The 22,055-nt window shown below is 39.9% G+C and overlaps 1 protein-coding gene across 1 annotated transcript in view; it reads right to left on the bottom strand.

Annotated features, from left to right (window-relative positions):
* kirrel3b (kirre like nephrin family adhesion molecule 3b) overlaps positions 1-22,055 on the bottom strand; it is a 174,717-nt gene that overhangs the window by 10,033 nt on the left and 142,629 nt on the right. The window contains exons 8-15 of the mRNA XM_085245571.1: positions 15,869-16,017; positions 15,584-15,711; positions 14,982-15,108; positions 5,881-5,981; positions 2,942-3,152; positions 1,568-1,675; positions 970-1,053; positions 542-657 (exon numbers count right to left, since the gene is read on the bottom strand). Of these exons, the coding sequence (XP_085101697.1) occupies positions 542-657; positions 970-1,053; positions 1,568-1,675; positions 2,942-3,152; positions 5,881-5,981; positions 14,982-15,108; positions 15,584-15,711; positions 15,869-16,017 (1,024 nt within the window). The remainder of the gene's footprint in view (positions 1-541; positions 658-969; positions 1,054-1,567; positions 1,676-2,941; positions 3,153-5,880; positions 5,982-14,981; positions 15,109-15,583; positions 15,712-15,868; positions 16,018-22,055) is intronic.

Genomic DNA, 22,055 nt, shown 5'->3' on the forward strand with positions numbered 1-22,055 from the left:
GTGAAGTAGATACGCTCATTTTCTCGCTCTAACATCAAGTGTCGACCGTATTTTGTAATTTGAAAAGAAATCATTATTTTGAAGGAAAATTTTAATCCAAGAGCTTTAACTACAAATAGACCAGCCCTGGAGCAAACTGCATTAAATCCAAAACACTGGTAGAGCTCAAAAGAGGAAGCTGTTCTTTTTTGTGTCTAGCAGGCATGTGGATGCAGAGAGTACACCCACTGTAGGATTACCCAGTATACATCAGCATCCCCATAGTTAAAATGTATCGGGGTCTGTTCTCCTCACAGCGTCGTTGTTATCATGATGATATATATACACCCTACGCCTTGACAGCACATATACAACCCGCATGCCTTTCTGTTCTTCCATTACTCATGAAGTGAAGTATTCCACAGAAAATCCCCATACTAATTGCAGACCGCATTCATTACCTGTCCGCCAAAGAGAACATGCAACAACAGGGCCGAGATTCAATATTTGCAAAAGAACATGAGAAGAAGTAAAGTGGAAAGTAGTATTTTGTGACACTCACACTCACCATCAGTTGTTTCATGGAGGTGTGCTCTTCATTTTCTCGGGCTGCATTGTGGTCCTTGTGCACAATCTCCACCCGGATGTCATTTTTTGCCGACACGACTCCTTTCAGATCTAGCATAAGCAGACGCCACATATATCTTAATAAGACGGATAAACACTATTCTGTATTTGTTGACATTATAATTTCCCCCCAGTGCAGTTTGCAGTGTTACAGAATTTAACAGAGATCCCTGGGTTTGTTTTGTTAGAGCTCTCCCACTTCCCGAAGACAACACAAAGCGTTATTAATCACTTGTTTCCTGCCAACACAGGATTATGTTTGTTTTTTTTCTGCATATATATGCAATCTCACATAGCTTTCCTCGGTGGCTCATTCTGTTTGGGACAAAGCTGGTGTTATACTGTCATATAACAAAGTCTTACTTTCTGTCTTAATTTTGCTTGCAAGTTCTCTCTGGTGAGCACAGATGGAGACGGGCAGTGAGGGCATAACCAGGTGCGCTTCCTCTGTAGTGTACAGACAATAGACATGCTGAAGGGACCAGTAGCACAGTGTGGTTCTTGGATAGAGATAGTGGCTGAGTGCCTCTAACCTGAGTCACTTGGTACTGTATATGGGTGGGTGGCAATGAACACGGCGCATGATGTAAATAGCTTTAAATGAATGCAGCCAGACTGAGAGTGCATGAAATGAGCCCTTATCACAATCTGTCTATCTCGGCACCAAAAAAAAAAAAAAGATGTCCATCACAACCACTGATTTCATCTCCTATTAAATGTGACACTACGTTCCTGAAGATAACTTGCATCGGTAATTTCTGGCTGGCGATGCCTCCGTGTGTTTTATTTTTATGTAGATGGCCCATTTTTAAGACACCTCAAGTCACAATTTGCGAATGATCCAATTTGTAAAACATTAAAATTAAAACTACATAGATGGACATTTTTTATGTGCTTGTGGAAAAAAAATGCAGTGCTTTAGCATGCATGCTTCAGAGGCAACACTGGAAAGGAGACGTACTTCTCTGGGAGCGGGTGCAGCAGAACGCTCCGATGGTGCCCATGAGGACAATGACGGCCACGAAAGCTCCCACGGCAATGCCGATGATCACCGCCACTGGGAGAGATTCTGTATAGAGCAACAACAACAAAAAACAAACATGTTCTTCTACAATGACTTAACAACAACATTTTATATGCACTTCAGTGTATTCAGTGAATTCAATGTATGACATGTTACAGGTGAGGACACAACAACATACAGTTATAATGTAAAAGCCACCTTTCTTTTTCAAACACACACACATTCACACTCTCTTCTCCTCCCGTCGTCCTCTTTAAGTCGGATTTTTTACTACCTAGACATTATTCACTGGGCACAAAACCAGATAATTTAAATAAGTACAGCGGTACAGGAAAAGAAAAAAACCCTCTATGTCGAAACAATAATTCAAACAAAAACTAATTACCAAACCCTTTTGCTATATGTGGAGGTAAACATTATACACACAGTAATATTGTCTCATTATCACACTGTTTGATAACTTTTAATTTACACTCATTTAGACTAATAGACGCATTTAACTGAGGGCTTTTATTTCCATTGTCGAACACAGGAGTGTGTGTGCATTTGTGAAGCGTAATCGTCCCCGTGTGTTCCTTGTTTGCAAGTAGGAAGAGACTAAACCAGCGGGCATATATCTATATGCTCTTCCAGTAGAAAAGCTCCTCATTAAAATACACTTTAATGAGAACCCAAGTTTCCAGCCCACATTTCTGACCTTGCCGTATTTTAAACAAACGCAAACAACCAAGTGCTCTTCCTACACCATTAAAGCCCATTTAATGTCTTCATTGATCAATGTCACTTTCACATAAGCAGCTTATAATTTATCATTTGCGATAAGTGGATAGAAAACACAGCTTCCCCGACGGTAGAGGTGGAAAGGTCACAGATACAAAGTATTCATATTTAAAGAAAGGAAAGAGTGTCTTTTTTTTTGTTTGTTCGCTGTTTTTTAACTGAAGGAAACCAAGTTCCATATTAAATTTTATATTGGGGTCTATGCTAAGAGACAAGAATTAGAAGACATTCACTTAATACCAGTTTTTCTGGAATTTATGTAATCATGACTTTTACAGGGATTTAATTGCAGGAATTTACAGTGCTATTGTTTAGGATGCTCAGAATGATAAAAATCGGGATTCGTGCTCAATTTAACATGTATGCAAAAATGCATTTGCACTAAAACACGAATGCGCAACCTCACACGCAACACAGTCGACGACACTGGATTTGGTCACCTGCAACAATGTACATAAAACGCCACTTGGTCACTCTCTAAAAAACCACAGCCACGTGATTTGAATAAGAGGAAGGTGGAACCTGTCGAACCTTGGCTCCCACCTTGTTCCTTAAGGCGTATGATCTCGGTGTCAGAGCCAAAGCTGTTCCACGCGGTGCAGTTGTAGATTGTCTGAAAGTCTGCTGGGACAATGTTGCTCATGGTCAGCGTGGAGATGACGCCCTCCTCTGTGTTCACAGTTTCTACGGTGTAGCGGCCGGACGTTCCAGACTCTAACACCGTTTCCTTCCAAGACCAGGCCTGTAAAACAGAAAAATAAAAAAGGTGTATGTACAATGTTACTCATGATTATTATTATTATTATTATTTACTGTGGAGCAGGTAATTTTACTCCAGGTGTGTGGATCTTTGGTCTGGTACACAGTCCAATTATTAAAGGTGACCAATCAACCACAGAACACTTCACACAGTTGATTTGAATCCTGCTGGTCGATGCCTGGATTCACAGGAAGGTATTGCAATGTGGGCCTAGTCGTTTTGTCATTCCACCCGTATGTTCACGGCAAGCTCTTTATGCTATGTCAGCACGCTTCTCAATAGAGAAACATAATGACCATGAAAAGATCAACCTAGTGCTCTACGATGATACGGGGAGCGTTTGGGATGTTTTGTTCTGTTACAAGGTGGTATGAATTACTGATATCAGCGTAGAATGTTAGCTCATTTTGTCTGGTGAATAGCTCAGTGATCCACAGAAGTCTAGAAGAGGCATGAATAAATAGGAATCCATTCAGGATATTCAATGCTTCTGTGGCTGGTTAAAACTCTTCTGAATGCTGTGTTAAGGTTAAAAATGGTGGGATCAAAATTGTGCCTGTTAACTGCCCATTTGTTGCTGTTGAGTGCTCAGTGAAATTTCTCCTGGATCTGTAGACCGAGCTAATGTCTAAGCAGTTTTCTTTTCATCGCAGTGTTTGAATCACAGTCCTTTTTGCATTTGACTATTGGGAGACAGCATGCAGCCACTTACACAGAGGTGCGTGCTGTGAAACAGAAGAATCTGCAAAGAGGTACTGTGGATATTTTCAGTACAGTAAATAAATCCGAGTACAAAGAACAACAAAACAGTCTGAAGAATTCTCCATTAAAAAAAACTTGGATCAGGTCTGAAAAATAACATATTTTTTTCTTTATAGAAGATGGAGTGCAAAAATGCTGGAATTCTTGCGTCCTTTAGCACATTTTGCATGCAAAACAAAAATATTTGAAATATAAGTGAATTCCTTGTCTTGGTTCTGTGAAAAGCCAGTATTGAAATAACTTTCTTTTTTATTCAATGGAGAAAAAAAGTCCAATTCTGAGTCTGTTCTGTGGATAGAAATGCAAAACCCGCATCATGTAAGATGTGGTTAAGTCGAGTTTACTCTTTAGACCTTGATTATTTTAATTGTAACTGTAGCCTCGTGAAAACATAAAATAAAATACACATTGAAACATATTTTGAGCTGATAATATGTGAACTGATGAAAAATACATTTTTAAGCGAGAAGCACTCGGAGAACTCAAACCTCCTCCGAGAGTGTTCACTCGGTTTTTTCATTCTTTTCAAGGAATATTTTTGTATATTTCTATATATTCATTTTGCTTTCTTTGTTTTTCAAGAAGTTTGTAGCGCCAATACTTTCTTTGAAGATATAACATATGTTGGGGTCAACTTGAAAGAAAGGCAGGCGTTAAATGTATACATGAGGTCAGAGGTCAAATGTGACATGATATTTGGATGAAAATTATAATGGGATACTCGAATCCCCATATACAATATATATCATTTCCTGAATGTTGCGATTGCACACAAAGGCAGCAGAATTTTAAGTATAATTTTAAAGATAAAAGACATTTTAAGTACGTTTGACCCTATTTGATCTTGAAGAAGAGGTCGTAGGTCCAAAGTAACATGATATTTAGAATCACCCTATATCATTCCCTATATATCAATATGCTCTCAATAAAAAACGATGGCATTAAGAAACAGTTTTAAACAGCTCCGACATGATATTTAAAATCATTATAGAGGTTCTCATGTTGATTTAATGCATTTATTTCTATGAAAATTTAACATACATATACAAAATAATCAATATTTTTTCAGGGGGTCTTAATACAGAGTGTATTGGTTTTTGAGGTAATATTTAGATGTTTATTTTGAAGTATAAAGCATATTTATTTATGCTGGATGCAGAGTAGGGAAGAGAGATTTCTATTTTAACAAAAGCAACACCTTTAACTCGGAGCCTTGAGAAACATACAATGGGGGAAACAGGTGTGAAAGTCAAAGTCCACCATCACAGTATTCAAACTTTGAGGTTTAAGCTTCAAGACTTTATTCTAAAAAGACTCAAATCAATGTGTTTGAATGACTGCACAGTGTAAAACCAGCAGTTTTGCACGGTATACAATATGGACATCTCCTTGCCTGGTTCTATTTGAGGTTTCTTCCTGACAAAAAGGTTTTTTTTCTTCCCACTGTCGCCAATTGCTTGCTCATAAGAGGTTGTCTGATTTTACCTTCTTTACCTTGCAAGCCGTGAACTGATTGATGGTTATGAAATAAAACTGTACTGAATTTTTGTTTAAATGAAAACAAAATCACTAATATAACTAAATCAACAGTGACGTTATTGAGTTATCTCACAGTTTTTAATAGGCCCACCTGAAATAAACGCGGTATTAATAACACTGCTGGTTAATGTTGAGCATTAGTATAACAAAATACACATCAGATGACAAAGTACGGCAATTAACCACGCTCATACATGCATGCACAATATGGATACTCATGCAAAGCGCGCTTATTAAGTGTGTTTACATTGTACGAGCGCCATAAATCTTAACATGATCAGCGCAACACTGCTCACATGCGTGCATTAAATGAGAACCGTAGGATCAAGAGTATATTTTTAGGATCCTCTTTTATGGCAAAATACTCAGAATCTCAAGTATGTGAGCTAGACAGTCCGGATGCACTTACAATGCGGTCCGGCGGAGGTGTACTTCGGATGAAACATTTGATTTGTCCTTTCTCTCCATGTAAAGCTTGCTGAGTCTGTGTGCTTGAGATAGTAGGTGGCCCTGAAAAAGAACAACCATTAAAAAAAAAAAGTTAGAAGATGAGCCACAGAAATTGAAACATGAATAATTAAATTTAGTTTCAGGTCATGTGACAAATCCTCTCAACTGAATTCTTGGTGGAAGATTATATTCTAAATGTCTCCTATTATAAGCGGTAACACCTGAAGTGTTCTGTAATTTGGGACTCCTGAGGAAGATTATATTGCTGTGAGATATGAACTTGCCTCATCCCTTAGTACAATCTAGCCAAGGGCACACCAGGACTGAACAAAGGGCATAAGTGGCAGCTTAGACTTCATTCTGGATAGAGAAACTGTTGATTTATGGCTGGCTTGATTTCTCCCGCTGAGATAAACGTTGTTCTTCGAGTGTAATCAGGACTGCACAGATGGAAAGAGAAAATGCCATTGTGGGGAGATAACACCCCTTGTCACAGTGTTTCACCTCAATCAATGTGCTTGCAGCAGAGTTGACCCCTGAACCAATAAGTCATCAAATAAACATTTAAAGCCAAAGCTCGCTATAGTTGCCCAGAATGACCTCTATAACTGAACTAATCACAGTATCGATCAAGATATTGTAAAACAATATCCAACATTTTATTATATCGAACTGTATTACGGCCTTATTATTGCAGTCAATTTTATAACCATCAGCTGACATTCTGTATAATCTGATTTTCTCAAATTGAGCCTGATCAAATGGAATGGCTTTATTAGCATTACAAACTACCCAGGTAAGGCAAGTTCATTCAACAAGTGCTGGGGCTACTGGACTTCAAGCCAGCATATGCTAAACCTTGGTCAGGCTACAAAATCTTGCCTGACAAGGGCAGCTCAGCCTAAACGACTGGTCTGCTTGCCATCTGGTCTTGAGGCTGCTCACACCAGGTGACAGCACTAATATGAAGACAAGCTGTCACACATAACCCAATTCCATCACTCATGTGATATTTCCCCCTCCTTTTGCCCTGAACTCACAGTGAGTAAAATTGGTAGAAAGGCAAGGTACCGAGCCTATGTTTTACACTTACAGTGTGATATTTAAAGACTAAATCAACCTGTGGAGGGAATATATGTTTGTTTCAAGCACGCCATACACATTAATTTCCACATAAATTCTTTTACAGTAAACTAAGAGTAGTATGATGGCAGCTGGTAATAGCTTCTTTCACAAATTCAAACCTTCATAATGCTGTTTGAATGTGAGGTGCTGATAACACTTTTCTCTCCTCTTAATTAGCTGCTCCCACCTTCAGTCTGATATTTCAAATTTGAATATCTTCAAAAGACAGAAATCCAACCTGACTGAAATAACGGGGCATGTCTGAGAAAAAAAAATCACATTCACTAAAATCATCATCCTTGACTTTAATCATGTTACTGGGGGAAAAAATTCCCAACATCCCTGAAATTCTTTGAATTAATTTCACGTTATAGTCCTCTATAGTACTTTATTTATTTTTATAGTGAATTTTCTTTTCATAGAGTGGACATAATTCACTTAAAACCCCCAAAACAAAACAGCAAAAAATAAACATGATCACATCATTACAAACTGCATAATTGCTTACATCCACCTCTGCTTCCTTGCTTTTAAAAGCTGGGTTATTACAGAGATGCTCCTGCATAAATAGCACTGGTAAAGGCTTCCATCGGGTCCTTTATATTTGATTTAAAAAAAAAAGCTTTTAAAAAGCTGTTAAAATCAAGCGTTTTGTGACTCTCTTGTGATGGCTAAGGTTAAAAACATGGGTTTGAGTTTGAGGGTGTGGCAAGTGAGGTAGCTTCTTGATTAGTGAGACAACTCACATCCCCGCCGACTTCCCTCAAACTCCCGCTCTCAGCCATCTCTCTGACGATACATAATTGCAGTTTATTACCTGTCTCTTATTAAAATGAATTAGCATTTTAATGAGACTTTGCCAGATGGTGTCTTGGTATGCTACTGGAGGATGCTGGAAGGCTGCTACTGCTGCATGCTGAATGATGCAGACACTTTAAGAAAAATGGATTGAGAGCTGCTCCTCTTCTTTCACTGCTTTGCCAACATGGAATGATAGTATGAATGCGGGATGTGTGTTTCACAGTCATAATAAGGGGGTTTATATGCATGATCTATATGTACTAACCTGTTATTACAAGATGGAAATAAGTATGTGGTTAGCATGGACTCCAACTGTCAACGCACAGCAAGATCAATTGCTTGCAGGCTGCAAAAGGGTGGTGGTAGTGACTGGGGAGGATCTATTCTATGGATCAGAGCTGCAAATGAGAATTATAATTAGATAGCTTTATCTCACTGGCTCAGCCGGGGCTGAAAGTATGTGGGTGTGTGTGTGTGTGTGTGTATGCCAGAGCGTGTGCGTAAAAAAACGTGTTTGCTGCTTGCACTATGTGATCAGAGCAAAAACACGCTAGTAGCTGAGAGGTGGGTGGCACTACAACATCAATGGTAGCAGCAGGGGAGGTAATCAAAATGTTGGGCACAATGTTTCACTCATTCATTTGAGGAGGTGTTAACTCTAGAGTGGACATTGCAATCTGATTACACAATGTCGGTGTGGGTGTCAAAATGCCAGGGCTTCCATTTCCTTCCAAAACTGAGGCATCCGCTTTGAACAACAGCTTGACATTTCCTCTCTACCTCAGCGCAGCTCTTCTGATTTCTCTGTTTTCTTTTGTGATGAAAGAGAGCACAAACAGCTGCAGGGCAAGTGAAACAGAGGAAAACTATCTGATATGGTCACTGATGGCTGATGATTCCCCACTGGAGGGAGCCTGTCTATATTTTCCAGCTGTCGCGAAGTCAGCTCTTATAGACATTATGCGAAGAAGTCATACTTGTAAGAGCTGCGTCACACACTGCAGTGTGACAACACAGAAGACAGTAATCAGACACGGTTGTGAAGAGAAAGTGACTATATTGTTATATATTGACTAAATATTGTTATTAAGCTGGTTATTACTGGGAGTGACTGTGCTTAGAATAATCCTTCTGCTGTTCCACCTCCAACTGCACTATATCATAATGTAGTGCAGTGTAGGAAAGATAGGTCACAAATGATTTCATCTTCATCCCTGATTGGCTGAGGTAACCATCATATGTAACTTCTGCTGAAATACAAATTTTCCTGGCCTGAATCATCTGACAGCTTCACCACATTAGCCTGCCCTGCTTGAATACATCTTTACGACAGGGACCAGACTGTATATTCTCCTTTCTATTCCTGCATGCAGCATGATCTATACTGTCTCCACACTCTGCTGTGAACACACATTTACAGTAATAACTCAGCATCACCACCACAGGCCACGGGCGCTTGTTTTATTTTCTGGCTACAAACAGTGCATTAACGACAACTGCAACTACAATCAGTATGCGCTAAGAGAATCTTTAAACATCAACATAAAAAATCTGGTTCAGCCTAAAAAAACACCCCCAAAACAGATTACAATTCTACACTCGAGAGCATCTTGCTTGCCTTGTGCACATAAGCATTTATTTTGAATGAAAACAACAATCTTGAAACGATCAGTCAACAGTAACACTTACTGTTCTTATGGAAAACACTTTTGAAGAGTGAAAAAACACGTCAAGAATGAGGATGGGATTGTTTGACGATGCATCTTATTTGTACTGAATGGACACACAGTGAAGGAAACGAGCACTCCACGACGCTGACAAAGACCTCGTTTTTCTTTACGGTTTTAACCTAAAGTTACCGTCGATGGCTTTGTTGAAGTAATTTTAAAAGTCATTGTCCTAATAAGTTTATAATCTGGCACAACCACATCAGCTCCAGCTATCACATGGGCACACACACACTTTCAGTACATACACTGCTAACAATTTCAGCAAACTGTGAGTTGCAGCAGGACGTGAGTACTGCGCTGATCGTTTAATTGAAAAGTGTTTCAAAGAGTTCTGACGCTTAATTTATCTAACCGCAGCTGTTTTTAATAGGTTTATAACATTATTTGAACAAATGATCACTTAACCTGAAACAGCTTTAATGTGAATTAAAATTCAACTTTCAACTTGCCTATGCAAGTTCCACTTTCCATCCACCCATCCTATGGAGCTGAGAAGAAGAAGGACAAGAGAAAGACTACAGGGAAGATTCACAGAGGTGGTGAACAAGTTTTTCTCTTCCTTCTACACTGGCTGCTTTTTCACTCATTTTCAGTCCAGTCCTTGTACCTGACCATTTTAAGAGCAATGTTATTTTGTTTGATGATGAAGCCACCTATCGTCATCATCAAATTGAATCATTCAAGCATAAGAAATGTACCTAAATGTACCTAACTCAAGGGATGAACCAGTTATGTGGTTCACATAACAGATAACTTAGCCAAGAACCGATTTTAAATGGTATCTTTAGGTAAACTGTTATTAAGAGCCGGTTGCAAATACACATCATATGTTCTCATTTCTTTAATTAAATCCATTAAAAATGCCAAAGATAAAATAGTATTTTTGGACCAACAAGATTATTGTGCTCCAGCTGAAAGCCTGGTATAGCTCCACATTTTGTATGTTTCTGTACTGAATGCAAGGTGTCCTTAAAAAGAGCTGTGAAAACCAGAAAAGTAGAGAACAACAGAAGAAGTGGCAAGTCTAAAAAGCAGATGAACAGTATCTGAAAGACGTATCCTTAAGAAATAGGAAAGAAAATAAAGCAAAGACCTGCCACAGAACCTGGGAAATGCACCTGCTCCTTCATTTAATCCATCAACTGTTCACTGAAGCCTCATCAAAAATGGTCTCAGTGGCTGTCAAGAAGCCATTCTTAAGGAAATGAAACGGGGAGAAAAGGCTGAAGTAAGCCAAATTACACAAGTGACAGCATGTTTTATGGTTTGATGAACTTTTGGTTCGAATCATCAACAATATGTACAGAAGACATCGAAAGAAAGGTCTCTACACGAATCTGTTAAACACAGCTGAGCCTCTGTCAGGGTATGGGGCTGCATGTCAAACAGTGAAATTGGGGATCTTGTTAAAATTGATTTTATTCTTCATTTTTAGAATGACAAACAAACTGCCAATTCATTAAAACACTTTCAGTTGTGGATTGGCCTCCCCAAAGTCCGGACCTCAACGTTATTAAAGCAGAGAGGGATTATTTTGACAGAGAACATAAGAAAAGGCAGCAGAAGAGCCTTGAATGTCCATTAAGGAGCCTGGAGAACTATTCCTAAAGATTACTTAAGAAATGACAAGAAAGCTTTCCTAAGAGAGTTCAGGCTGCGCTGAAGAATAAAGATACCAAAAATTGACTTTCAAGATTACTGGCATTGTACAAACTCAGTTTTTGGACTGTAGGTTCTATTGGCAGTCATTTGCACGCGGGGTCTTGAGGAATCTTGAGGGGTCGGTCAAGACTTTTAGACAGTACTGTACCTTGAAAAGGTCACAAGTTTGTCACAATACTGACACAGAGACACATACAACCATTCCCACTCACATGAATCAACACTAATTACACACACGCATGTGTTTGGACTCTGAAAAGAGACCATAGAAATGGAGGAAACCCATGCAAACATGCAAGCTAAGCTATGTTTTTGCAATACAAGTAGGATAACGCAGATAAGTGTCCCAGTTTTTTACTCAGTACCAGAAACAACAAACTGATCCTAGTGACCAGCAGAAGACCTGACCAAATTAGTGCTCTCCATATAAAAAGTTAACTACTATAGAAAATAGATATTGCTGCACATTATATTCTAAAACAGGTCACATAGTTACTAAAAGCATTGCAAGATGGCCACAAGCAGTCAATAACCACACAATATAACCACACTTCCTTCCATTTGTTACTCTACTCCTATCCTTGCTTCTCACTTTACTGAATCTTCAGAGCAAGATGTCTTAACAATTGTCCCCTCCCTGCACATAATTGACACATTTGAGCTAGTGACTTCAAAACTGTTATGCTCTAAAAATCATAAAAGCCCGCAAGAACTAGCTTGAACTTTTGAATGAACATTCCTGCTTGTACAGTAAACCTCACAGTGAGGGTATAAAAGTTTTTTTCCCCCTACATATGAAAAATAATGTCTGAGCTGAGCAGAATGAGTGCACATCAGGGATACACATAATGGGAAAAAAATGAGTTCAAAGTCTTGCAGGAAGACTTGCAGATCATATCTCGCCAAGCTTAAAAGTAGCCGGTCAGATAAAATATGCCGCATCTTAAATGTTTTCCTCTTCGTTAACTTGCACTTTTCTTTCTTATGTGGTGTCACAGCTAGTTTAAAGAAGGTAGGAATGCTAATTAACTTGGCACATAAAGACTGTCTAGGAAGAGAAACGGCAGAAAAAAAAGATCTATAACAACCCATTGCTCTGTGGGATATTGAGGGATTCTCCGTCCCTCTCTCTCTCCCTCACTGTGGTAATGGGTTTTCTCTCCCTGGGCTGCCCAAGTACTGTATGTGTGTTGTTATACATATTAATAGCCCAAAGGCGCACACATGCCCACAAAAACAAACACAGACCACACATATACGTGGATATATATTAATTAATATGTACTGCCTGAGTATATAGCACTTAAAAGTTAAGCTAAATCCTTTCAAGCATGTCAGATAAGTCACCTCCTTCCAGTTTCTGCAGAATGGTCAAAAATATCATGCAAATACTGTAACTACACACATGGACGTGTCTTCTACTCTTCCTCGTATTCCCATCTACCTGACGACCATGTATGAAAAGCTGAGGACTTATGTATTCTAAAAACGTTTGTCTAGAGTAAGCAATATGTATCCATTAGTGACTTAAACAGAAACTGCCTCCCCTGCTAGCTGTTTGATTATAATTAAATTACATTCTTCCCCAGGGAAAGCAAAATCCTCATGTCTATGTGGTATGCCACAGTGGGAGCCGGTGACACAAAGCGACAGAGGGAGAGACAGAGGGAATGACAAATTATAAACACATGTAATTTAAACGATGCTGTTAAGGAATCAGGAGATAACTGCAGGGAAAACAAACTGCAGAGAAACATTCGAATGTGCAGCAGACACTGTCGCATCATGAATACTGTAAACATTCACAGCATTGCTCCTTTTTTGGGGGGTTTATTTGTATATATATATTGTGGCCGTCTGTGCAAGACAAACAAACTAAACAAACAGAAAAAAAAGTTGTACAAAAATAGTGCTAATTCGTTCGTTTATTCATCGTGAGAACCGGCCGTGCGCTTTCATTGCTGTTCGATGGCAGGATGATAAGAGGGAAGGAGACCTTATGTATCAGCAGTCGAGTCGTTGTCGTGGGACAATCAAGGAACCTCGGGAGACAACTTGGCACACGCCACCTCTTCAACCACAGTGTTTGCGCTTTCGCGAGTTTGACAATCTGATTCGCCTCAAGGTCTGGGTAAGAAATGACTCGGGATTTCTCATGTGGTTTTGAAAAAGAGATGAATTTCAATTATTCAGAAGGGTAAAAAGGAAGGAGGCTTTGAATGTCAAATAACAATTCGGGCAAAGAGGTGGTGGGTAAGAAAAAAAACAACAACAAAAAAAACAAGAGAGAGAGTGTGAGAGAGAGGAAGAGAGATGAAGAATATGAACAAATAAAAGACTAGAAGACATTGGAAACTTACTTGAATTAAGTTTGCAGGGACTGAATAAACATGCTATTTCAGCTTTGTTCCATGTTTCCCAGTGTGCTCTGAGTTGTGTTGTAATCTTTATTAAAACAATCCGTCTTCTTTCTCTCGTGGCAGCATTTTCACAAAGAACACAATCTCCACAGATGCATGAGCAGAAACGAGATGCATCAAGATACGCCAGCACACTGGATATGGTGGATTCTGTTTACATATTAAGGCTGCAGAAAAGATGGCAGTATATGTTCAAAAGGATGGGAGAGAAAAGAATTACACATGAATTTTCCTCTTCTCTGCCTTGATTCCAGCTGAATTCCTGGCTGAAAATGAGGGGGGTTCATTGCAGTTCATAGAAAGTCATGGTTCTGATCTTGTGCTGGAGGGAATACTGGTATCCCATTCTTTCTGATATGCAAAACTAGCGTCTGGATTTTGAAAAGAAAATCTTAAAACACACTGTTTGCTACTTGATGTATCTTCATCCCCAAATGAGCACCAGTGTTGCTTACAGGCAAACTCTTTTGTTAGCTTTCAAAATGTGCATTGACACACTGTGAGAATTAACTCAACATCATCTCGTTGCCGGCATTGTAAAGCTGGATTGTTTTGTTTGGGGTTTTTTCTTGTTTCTTTTTTCCCCCTTTGGTTTTGCACAGGTTTCTTTCAGATGGACAAGAGGGAAAATAAGAAACATGTAAATCCCACAACTAAGAACCTCTGCCACACCGAAGCATGCGCCATGAATATCAAGCACTGGTAATGAAGTCATTTGTTTGAGAGTTGCCAGGTCTCCCACCAAGGCTGGTATTCATTAGTCAGTCAGTGCCTCAGAAAACACAGCTTCCCTGTGACTCACGCAGAATATAATTAGCATTTAAGTACATTTCACCTGTTTATGAAACGTGCGCCAGATCGTGAAAACACAAAGTCTGTTTTTTTTTTTTTTCCTGTTTCATCAGCTGCCACAGTAATGATAGCTAACGAAACGAACTGGGTTTTTATCACGTTACCTTTGTTAGCAAAATTCATTTGCATGAGCATCATTTTATGGAACGCTCCTTTGCCGTGTATGCTGGTTTGTGTTTTGTTACTATGCTTGCCTGATAAAATTAGCTGTCTCTAAGAAACAGATACATTCAATGAAAAAGACTCGAGAAGAGAAATGCAGTTATATATTCTGTTGGAAGCTGCACAGAGGAAGATTTATATGAACTACAAAGGAAGCTGGATACAGAATCTTGTGACAAGTTGCTGTCTTCCTGCTGCCATTGACCTCAGACCTGAACACTCACACTTCTATTTGCATGCACTTCACAGCTTCGTGGAGGTGTATCAATACCCGTTTTTGTGTAAGACATGCAAATATTGCAGCTTACCATTGACGGTAAGAGAAACCTCCTTCTCCCCTGCTCCAACACGTGGCACGACGGCACGGCAAACGTATTTCCCAGCGTCCTCCTGTCTCACGGATTTCAGTGTCAGGAGGTTCTCGTTGCTAAGAACCTGCGGCAAAGAAGTCAAAGATCATCAAATGTAGCGACTCCAAAGTCACCTTTGCATTTGTGATGGCAGCAAAGCAGCGCTAACAGAAGAAAAAAAAAAAAAAAACAAGGCAGCACACGAACCATTTAATACCTTAAAGGTCACCTCTTCTCAATTATTAAAATCCAATTTAGGGTCTGAGCTCAGGCGAGTAAAGCTTTGGCCTTTAATGTTGACAAAAGAAAAGGTGGAATGAGACTGAATTTGAGGATCAAATCAATGGATCTCACTTGAGAGCAGGTCACCAGGAGGCTGGGACAAAAAAAATTAGGTCTAATGGAACTTTACAAACCACTGAGCTATGATAGAAAAAATAACCCAAAGTACTTTGCAGAAACAAGTTCAGGAATAATTACAAAAAAGTTTGCTCTCGGCTGTATTATGTGATTATATAAGGTTTAAGTTAGCCTTTATCAATGCAAACTGAAATACTCACCACCCCAGAGCCTCTTTTCATCCACACGATGGTAAGAGAGGGATTTCCTGTCCAGGCACAGTTGAACACAGCATCAGATCCAAGGTCAACCTGCAAGGACTGAGGCTCTGCAGCCATGCGAGGGCCAACTATTGGGAAAAAAACAAAACAAGAAAAACATCCATAGATCCATAAATAAAGACCCGAGTTCTTTGAGCTCAGTGTCACAACATGTAACGCAGCAATGCATTATTCCGCTGCTGGCATTAAAGGAATGCATGTAGGATTACTGAAGGAGAAACTCACAGTAGACATCAACATTGCGACTGATGTTGGTGCTGCCGAGAGGGTTGGTAACCTCGCATGACACAGGCTCCGTAAAGAAGGAGTGATCCACGATGACCTCGTATGTGTCCCCGGAGACCTCCTTAATTATACTTCCCCCTTTGGCCCACCTGGTGTTAGGATAGATGTCGGGACGGGTGTGAGGAAAATTAAGGAAAAGGAGAAAACACATTAAGACAGGTTTCTCACACCTTCTTGTGTCGGTGGTGTTCCTTTTGTGTAAATAAATCATCATTCTGGGGCTGGTTTTCTGTGCTGGCTTCAGCATATTTTTGTGGCAGCCCTCCATGCAGTGACAAGCTCCCTGGCAACTCGGAGCAGACAGCACGTTCCTCATTACGCCAGACAGAGAGTGCCAGAGCACTACAGAATGACAAATGGTTAGCTCCTCCACCTTTGAAGACATTGCTTGACACGTACTGTATTAAACACAACAGCTGACGTTAATAAATTGGCATGGGATCGCATTAAAAAGCATCTGTTTGTGTTTGTGAATGATAGCCGGTGTGACGATGACACAGACCCCCCTCCCCCGACATGTTCAGGTGAGACTTTTATGATGTCACGGGCAGTGGCGTCTCACTCGGCGTGGCGCGGATGGCTCACTGCTGCCGCGACAGACAAGGCCCATTTATAAAAATGAAGCAAAGGCGCATGTGGATGTGCCGGATCGCTCTGGAAAAATTTAGACAGTGCTGTGGGGCATGCAATGCATCATGCACGCTGATATCTTCCACAGTAAATATGTGGCTGCATGCTGATGTGGCAAATGAAAACAATGACAGCGGCGCCAGTGCTTGTCTCCATTTTATATTCCTGCCAGTACCGAGAAGAGTTTTCATGGGATAGGGAACTCATTTGTTTTCCATGGCTAAGCTGGCCCCATGCTTGACTAAAAATCATTTAAATGAGAACAGATTACCTCATTCAATCAGTAAGTGAATTGAAGCAGAATTCTAATTGGGCTTCATGGGATTTTTTTTTCTTTCCCATGCTCGCTTATTTTAGGCAGTAGATCTTTTCCGAGCCGTGTTTTTGTGTGACAACAATACAGCTGAGAGCACTGCAACACCTGCGCTTCCAAAAATAATGAAATTAGGGCAGACAGGTGTTTTAGGCCTGTCTAATCAAGTAGTATTGATGTTTGCGAACTGGTCAGCTCGTGGGAGGATTACAACACACAAACTGAATATAACACAGTATGGCTGTAAATCTGCAAAGTCCAATCATTCGAGTAGCAGAGCATTACCCACAATGATACTTAGGATGTAGATTCTATACATTTCCAGATAAAAATAATGTGAAAACCATTATGTTAATGATGATGACTGCTGATGTTCCCATCATTCTGAATATGATTATTATTTTTTCAGCTGCTGTTTAGATGACTTGGATGATACAGATGTTGATGGCGAAGACGTTATTAATTACACTTGCGATGTTCTGGTAATCAGGATGAAGACAATAATAATGATGATTAGGATGATGACAATGATGATGTCGATGATGACACTGATTACTGAACAAAGAGCACGATGAAGGAGGATGAAGTACAGGAATTAGACTGGCAAACGGTTCCCAGTTTACTCTTGCTCTTGGAAGCAGCTACTGACAAAACCAAGCAGCAACTTCCAGCACTGAAGAAAAATGAAACTAAAGTGGGTCAAGTGGCTGGCCACTTGATGTTTGCTCCACGATTGAGTAAATCCCCATAGAACTTCATTTTAAACAGCAGAAAGAAATAAGTAACTAAGGCGGTAAGCCAGGCTTTCTAAAAACAGTTTGCGTACACTCATCATGTGGATGAATTTCATGGTAACTTTGGCCTTTTAATGATTGCTTTAAACTTTTCTCTTATCAGGTTGTAATAATAATATTAACAGCATATACCTTTAAAGATTTTCAAAGCTAGGATTGGGTGCATTATTTATTTAATTTATTAAATGATTTATTTTCTCTAATCCACACAGGGTAAAAAGTATGGTTTGACCCTTGGTTAATGTCCGTTAGCAAGTTGCACCTCGACCAGAAGCTTTTAGTAGCCATCAGCAAGCTTCTGGCATAATTCTGGCTGGATATTTCATCGCCCCTCTTGGCAGAATTGGTCGAGTTCATTTAACTTAGTTGGTTATTTGGCACACACCCTGCTTTTCAACATAGTCGCCAAATTTTCAAGGGTTGAGGTCATTAAATAAATTAATAAAACTAATTTTCTTTAATGTGTTCTTGAAATTCAGAAGAAAGCATGAAATTCAAGAGCAAAAAAGAGCATAAGAGGATAAAGTGCAACAGTTTAAGTAAATTTCACAAGTTATAAACCACGAAGATTATTTGATCCGAAAGCTTTGAAACAAGTAAAGTGACTCAGTAGATGGTTCATGACTGAAGATAAAGAGCAAAAACAACACAAACAGTGATGCTATGACATCTGCATTTACATAACACTATGCCACCGTTTCACTTTACCAGGGCATACTGTAGGAGTCGTAATGGGGTAAGCACAGATGTTCAGGCAGCCGGCTGCTCCCGAGTGGAGGCTGCGGCTGCCAGGTTTGGGAGCCTTTGACAGTGTTAGAGGGAGCAGAGACAGAACGCCGTCGTCCGCGGGGAGCATGGAAGCTCTGTTGGTGTGCTGGGCCTTGTCCAAGGCTCATGTCTAAACATAGCTGGAGCAGGCTAACACAAACACCTGCATTCCCTTTGGGAGGTTAGAAGGGCCAGTGCGAGCTTACTCAGTAGCTGACTCACTTTACACTGCTGTGTTCTAGTCAGGGATTTGATTCAGACAAAGGGTGTGAATCCTGTGTGCCTGAGTGTCTCTGTGCATGGGCATGTGTCTACGTGTGAACGCGCAGGTTTGTACAATGTGTGCGTGTGTTTGTAATGTTCATGGGTGTGTAAGTTAATAGTGTTATACAGATAAAAGGTCTGCCGTTAATGGAAGCTGAGGGTGAAAGTGACGTGGAGTTGGGGGAGGGGGGTGTATTTGCTGAATGTGATTAAGGCAATAAAACAATAACAATTAAATTAGGCAGGTATCTGTGCCATCAGCATTGAGACTCACAGTAAATCAGGCCCTACAGTTATTATCAGCATGGTTAAGCACGGCACAGCGCCGTTCTATTCTGCCTTCCATGCATATTGAAAGTGATGACTACTCTCAGAAGAACGTAAAATAAATATGCAGGTTTAGTAATAGCGTAGAGCCATTTTGACATGGACATAAATTATAGAGCTATTTTTTGATCTACGGAGAAACCGAAGCAGGTTCTACAGATATCGATTTGACAAATAATAAAAGTGTTTTGTGGGTCCTTAAAAGTTTAGGATAACCTCAAAAAAGTTAGGAATATTTTAGACCAACCAACCTTTCCAAGGTGCAGTCAGGGACTTTTTTCCCCACACAATCTTTATTTGTCTAGCAGTTTACTCATTTAGATTTATGCCAAGCTTTAGGTGGGGGCTATTAAAACAGTTTAGTTTAGTCTGAGCTTTTTTACTTCCCTCACCTTGGCTTGTATATTTGCAGAAATGGTGCACGATGGTGCGTTTGCAAATATGCTCTGAATTACAGAGACAATTCTTTTTGGCATTTTTGTACATAACATTTTTTCTTTTCTCTTATTTCAATGAGGATTATGATGAATGTAAAAATTAGCCATGTCCCAAGCTTGTATTGATTTTGGGTATGGTCACAGCAGCGTAAGCCATGCAAGCGATCCATCCAGCAGTAGCAACAACAACAGCGCTTAAGTGTTGGGAGGACTGGGATGTTATTTGTTACAGTGTCATGCAAAGGAATGGGTTTTGCAGTTGCTCTGTGCACAGCTATGCTGTATCGGCAGATGAGGGACCTGATTTGCTTTGTTTGTTATTCTTTCTCTTCTCTCTGGTGGCTTCTTGTTTGGATCCGAGAAAACCTTGTGTGCTAGCTGCGTGATTCTGATGTTTGCCAGTTATCTCTCCCAACCATTATAAACAGTAATGAAGATGTTCCAACCCACTCGTCTTCCCCTCCTGGAGTATGTTGATTCCCTGACTGCCAGCGGAAACACATGCCAGTTACTCTTATTTCACTCTTTTGAGCATTGCATTTATCTTCACTTCCAACAGTCTCCTTCTTTCCTCTTTGCTCTTGAACTGTGATCTGGCACAAGTTCATGCATTTCAGGTATGGAAATATGTCTTATTACCGTTGCTATGTTTAAGCACGAGAGGTTATGAACAGCAGAAGGCACCATTCCTTTGACTAGTGCCCCCACTATCTTGGGTCTGTGTCTCAGGAGTCTATTGAACTGGAGGATGGCAAAGTGGTGCAGTGCACACTGGGAATGGATGGCACTCCCGGGAATGGAAAAGAAACCATCCGTCTAAGAACTCTTGTGTCCTTGTACTATATCTGATCTGGGGTAGACAGAGTGTATTAGTACTGAATAATGGCCCCACACTGCTTGACCAGCTTCCTGCTCTCCTCTGTGATATTGTTCTCTAGAGGGGAAATTTGTGAGGGTCTCTCCCTAGTCAAAGCCTATCAGGAAAGCGATATGATTCCCAAATTTTCTCAGTCTACCGTGACCTGAACGGCAACGGTCCATGGAAGTCCTAAAGTGCTTGTACAAATTGCAGATAAATCTGAATGAGGGACTATGAAACTGTGTAACTGTCAAAAAGAGTAAAATTTTAAATAATGGCAATTATTAGTCTGATTATGGTTTCTAAATCCCACTGTGGATTGTGCCAATAACAGTGGGGCGAGGAGAGAGAAAGGAAAAGAAATAATAAGATTTAAAAGAGGGGATATGGCACTTTTAGTCTCTTTTCTCTCAAGCTTTAAGCATAGCTTCCGAACCATTTTTCCTTTTTTAGTTTGTCAAACTAGAAGAAAAAGTTATCTCAACTGCCATTGAATTTTAGCTCTCGATACCCCGGGGAGAAGTCTGGCTCTCGCATTGATCCAGTCTTATAACAATAGAGGTGAAATCCCTTTTGCAGGTAAGATAGACGTTCTGTCTCTGCTGTGCACCTACACAATCAAATACAAACCTTGTTTTCCACAATATCACTGCCCTTCCTCCCCTTTTCTTTTTCAAAAGGGCAGGATCCATCAAAAGGCAACATCTCTGTTTTGCCACCTGTGAGTATGTTGTACATCCATTTCATTTCCCAGTACCATTACAAGATTCTGAGCCAGCCAATTCCCTTTGCTATCGATTTCACTCCATTTATTTTTTGCCGGGTTTTAAAAACCTCCCACACAGAAAACCATCTCTTGACAAATCACTTCAGTATTACACTTCTGGAAGGCTGTGCGAAGGCTTTATGAGAATAATTAATGTCCACTTCCTTGTGCCATTACAATTACTGATGTAAGAAAAAATAAATAAACACAGGCTAACATGTACAACTGAGAACGAGCCAAGATTTAACAGACAAAGAGGGCAACTGCTGAGGAAAAGCAGTGCATTAGAAATTAATTGTTTCTGTTTTTACTTTGATATTAAACCTGCCAGGTTAGTTGAGTGGTTGTGTGTCCACCAACATATTGGTTAAAATAGATACTTGAATGAACTTTACCATTATTTTAATGCACTCTAATGTAATCTAGCGGCTTGATGATATTTTATCAATACTCTGTCTGGCAGTCTACTTAAAAAACAGAAAAAAGAAAAGATTTGTTTGTTTAGCTGAAGCACGAGATGTGTATGTCTGACAAATACACAGAACAGATTTGAAGTAAACACACAGTATACAGCCTTCTAAGCTTGTATAGTTGCAGTACAATAAAAAAAAACGGGAGGGGAAAATAAAAACCTCCAAACGCTTCTTATTTGAACAGCGGCTTCAAAAACGGTGAAATCCCATGACATTTTGGGCATTTTTTGGCTCTTGGTACTTTAGATAAAATGAACTGAAAGGGATTTTTGTCAACAACCTTGACATAACAGCTGAAACTGAAAACATGTTCTGAAAACTGTCAGGAAACTTCCCGAAGATGAAAGAAAGCATATACGGGCCCCGGCGATGTTATCAGTCTTCAAGCCATTCAAGTGGTTTTCAGTGGCACCCTAATCTGTCCCTTTTGCTGCACCGGGCTGCTGAAGAACCTTTGCATTCTTGCACAGACACACAGATTTCCCCAATCTGCAGT

The sequence above is a fragment of the Mchenga conophoros genome, linkage group LG14 (genome assembly GCF_057382185.1).
Source record: "Mchenga conophoros isolate Kocher_MC1m ecotype Shallow Benthic linkage group LG14, M_conophoros_male_GT1.1, whole genome shotgun sequence".
Classification (NCBI taxonomy): Eukaryota; Metazoa; Chordata; class Actinopteri; order Cichliformes; family Cichlidae; genus Mchenga; species Mchenga conophoros.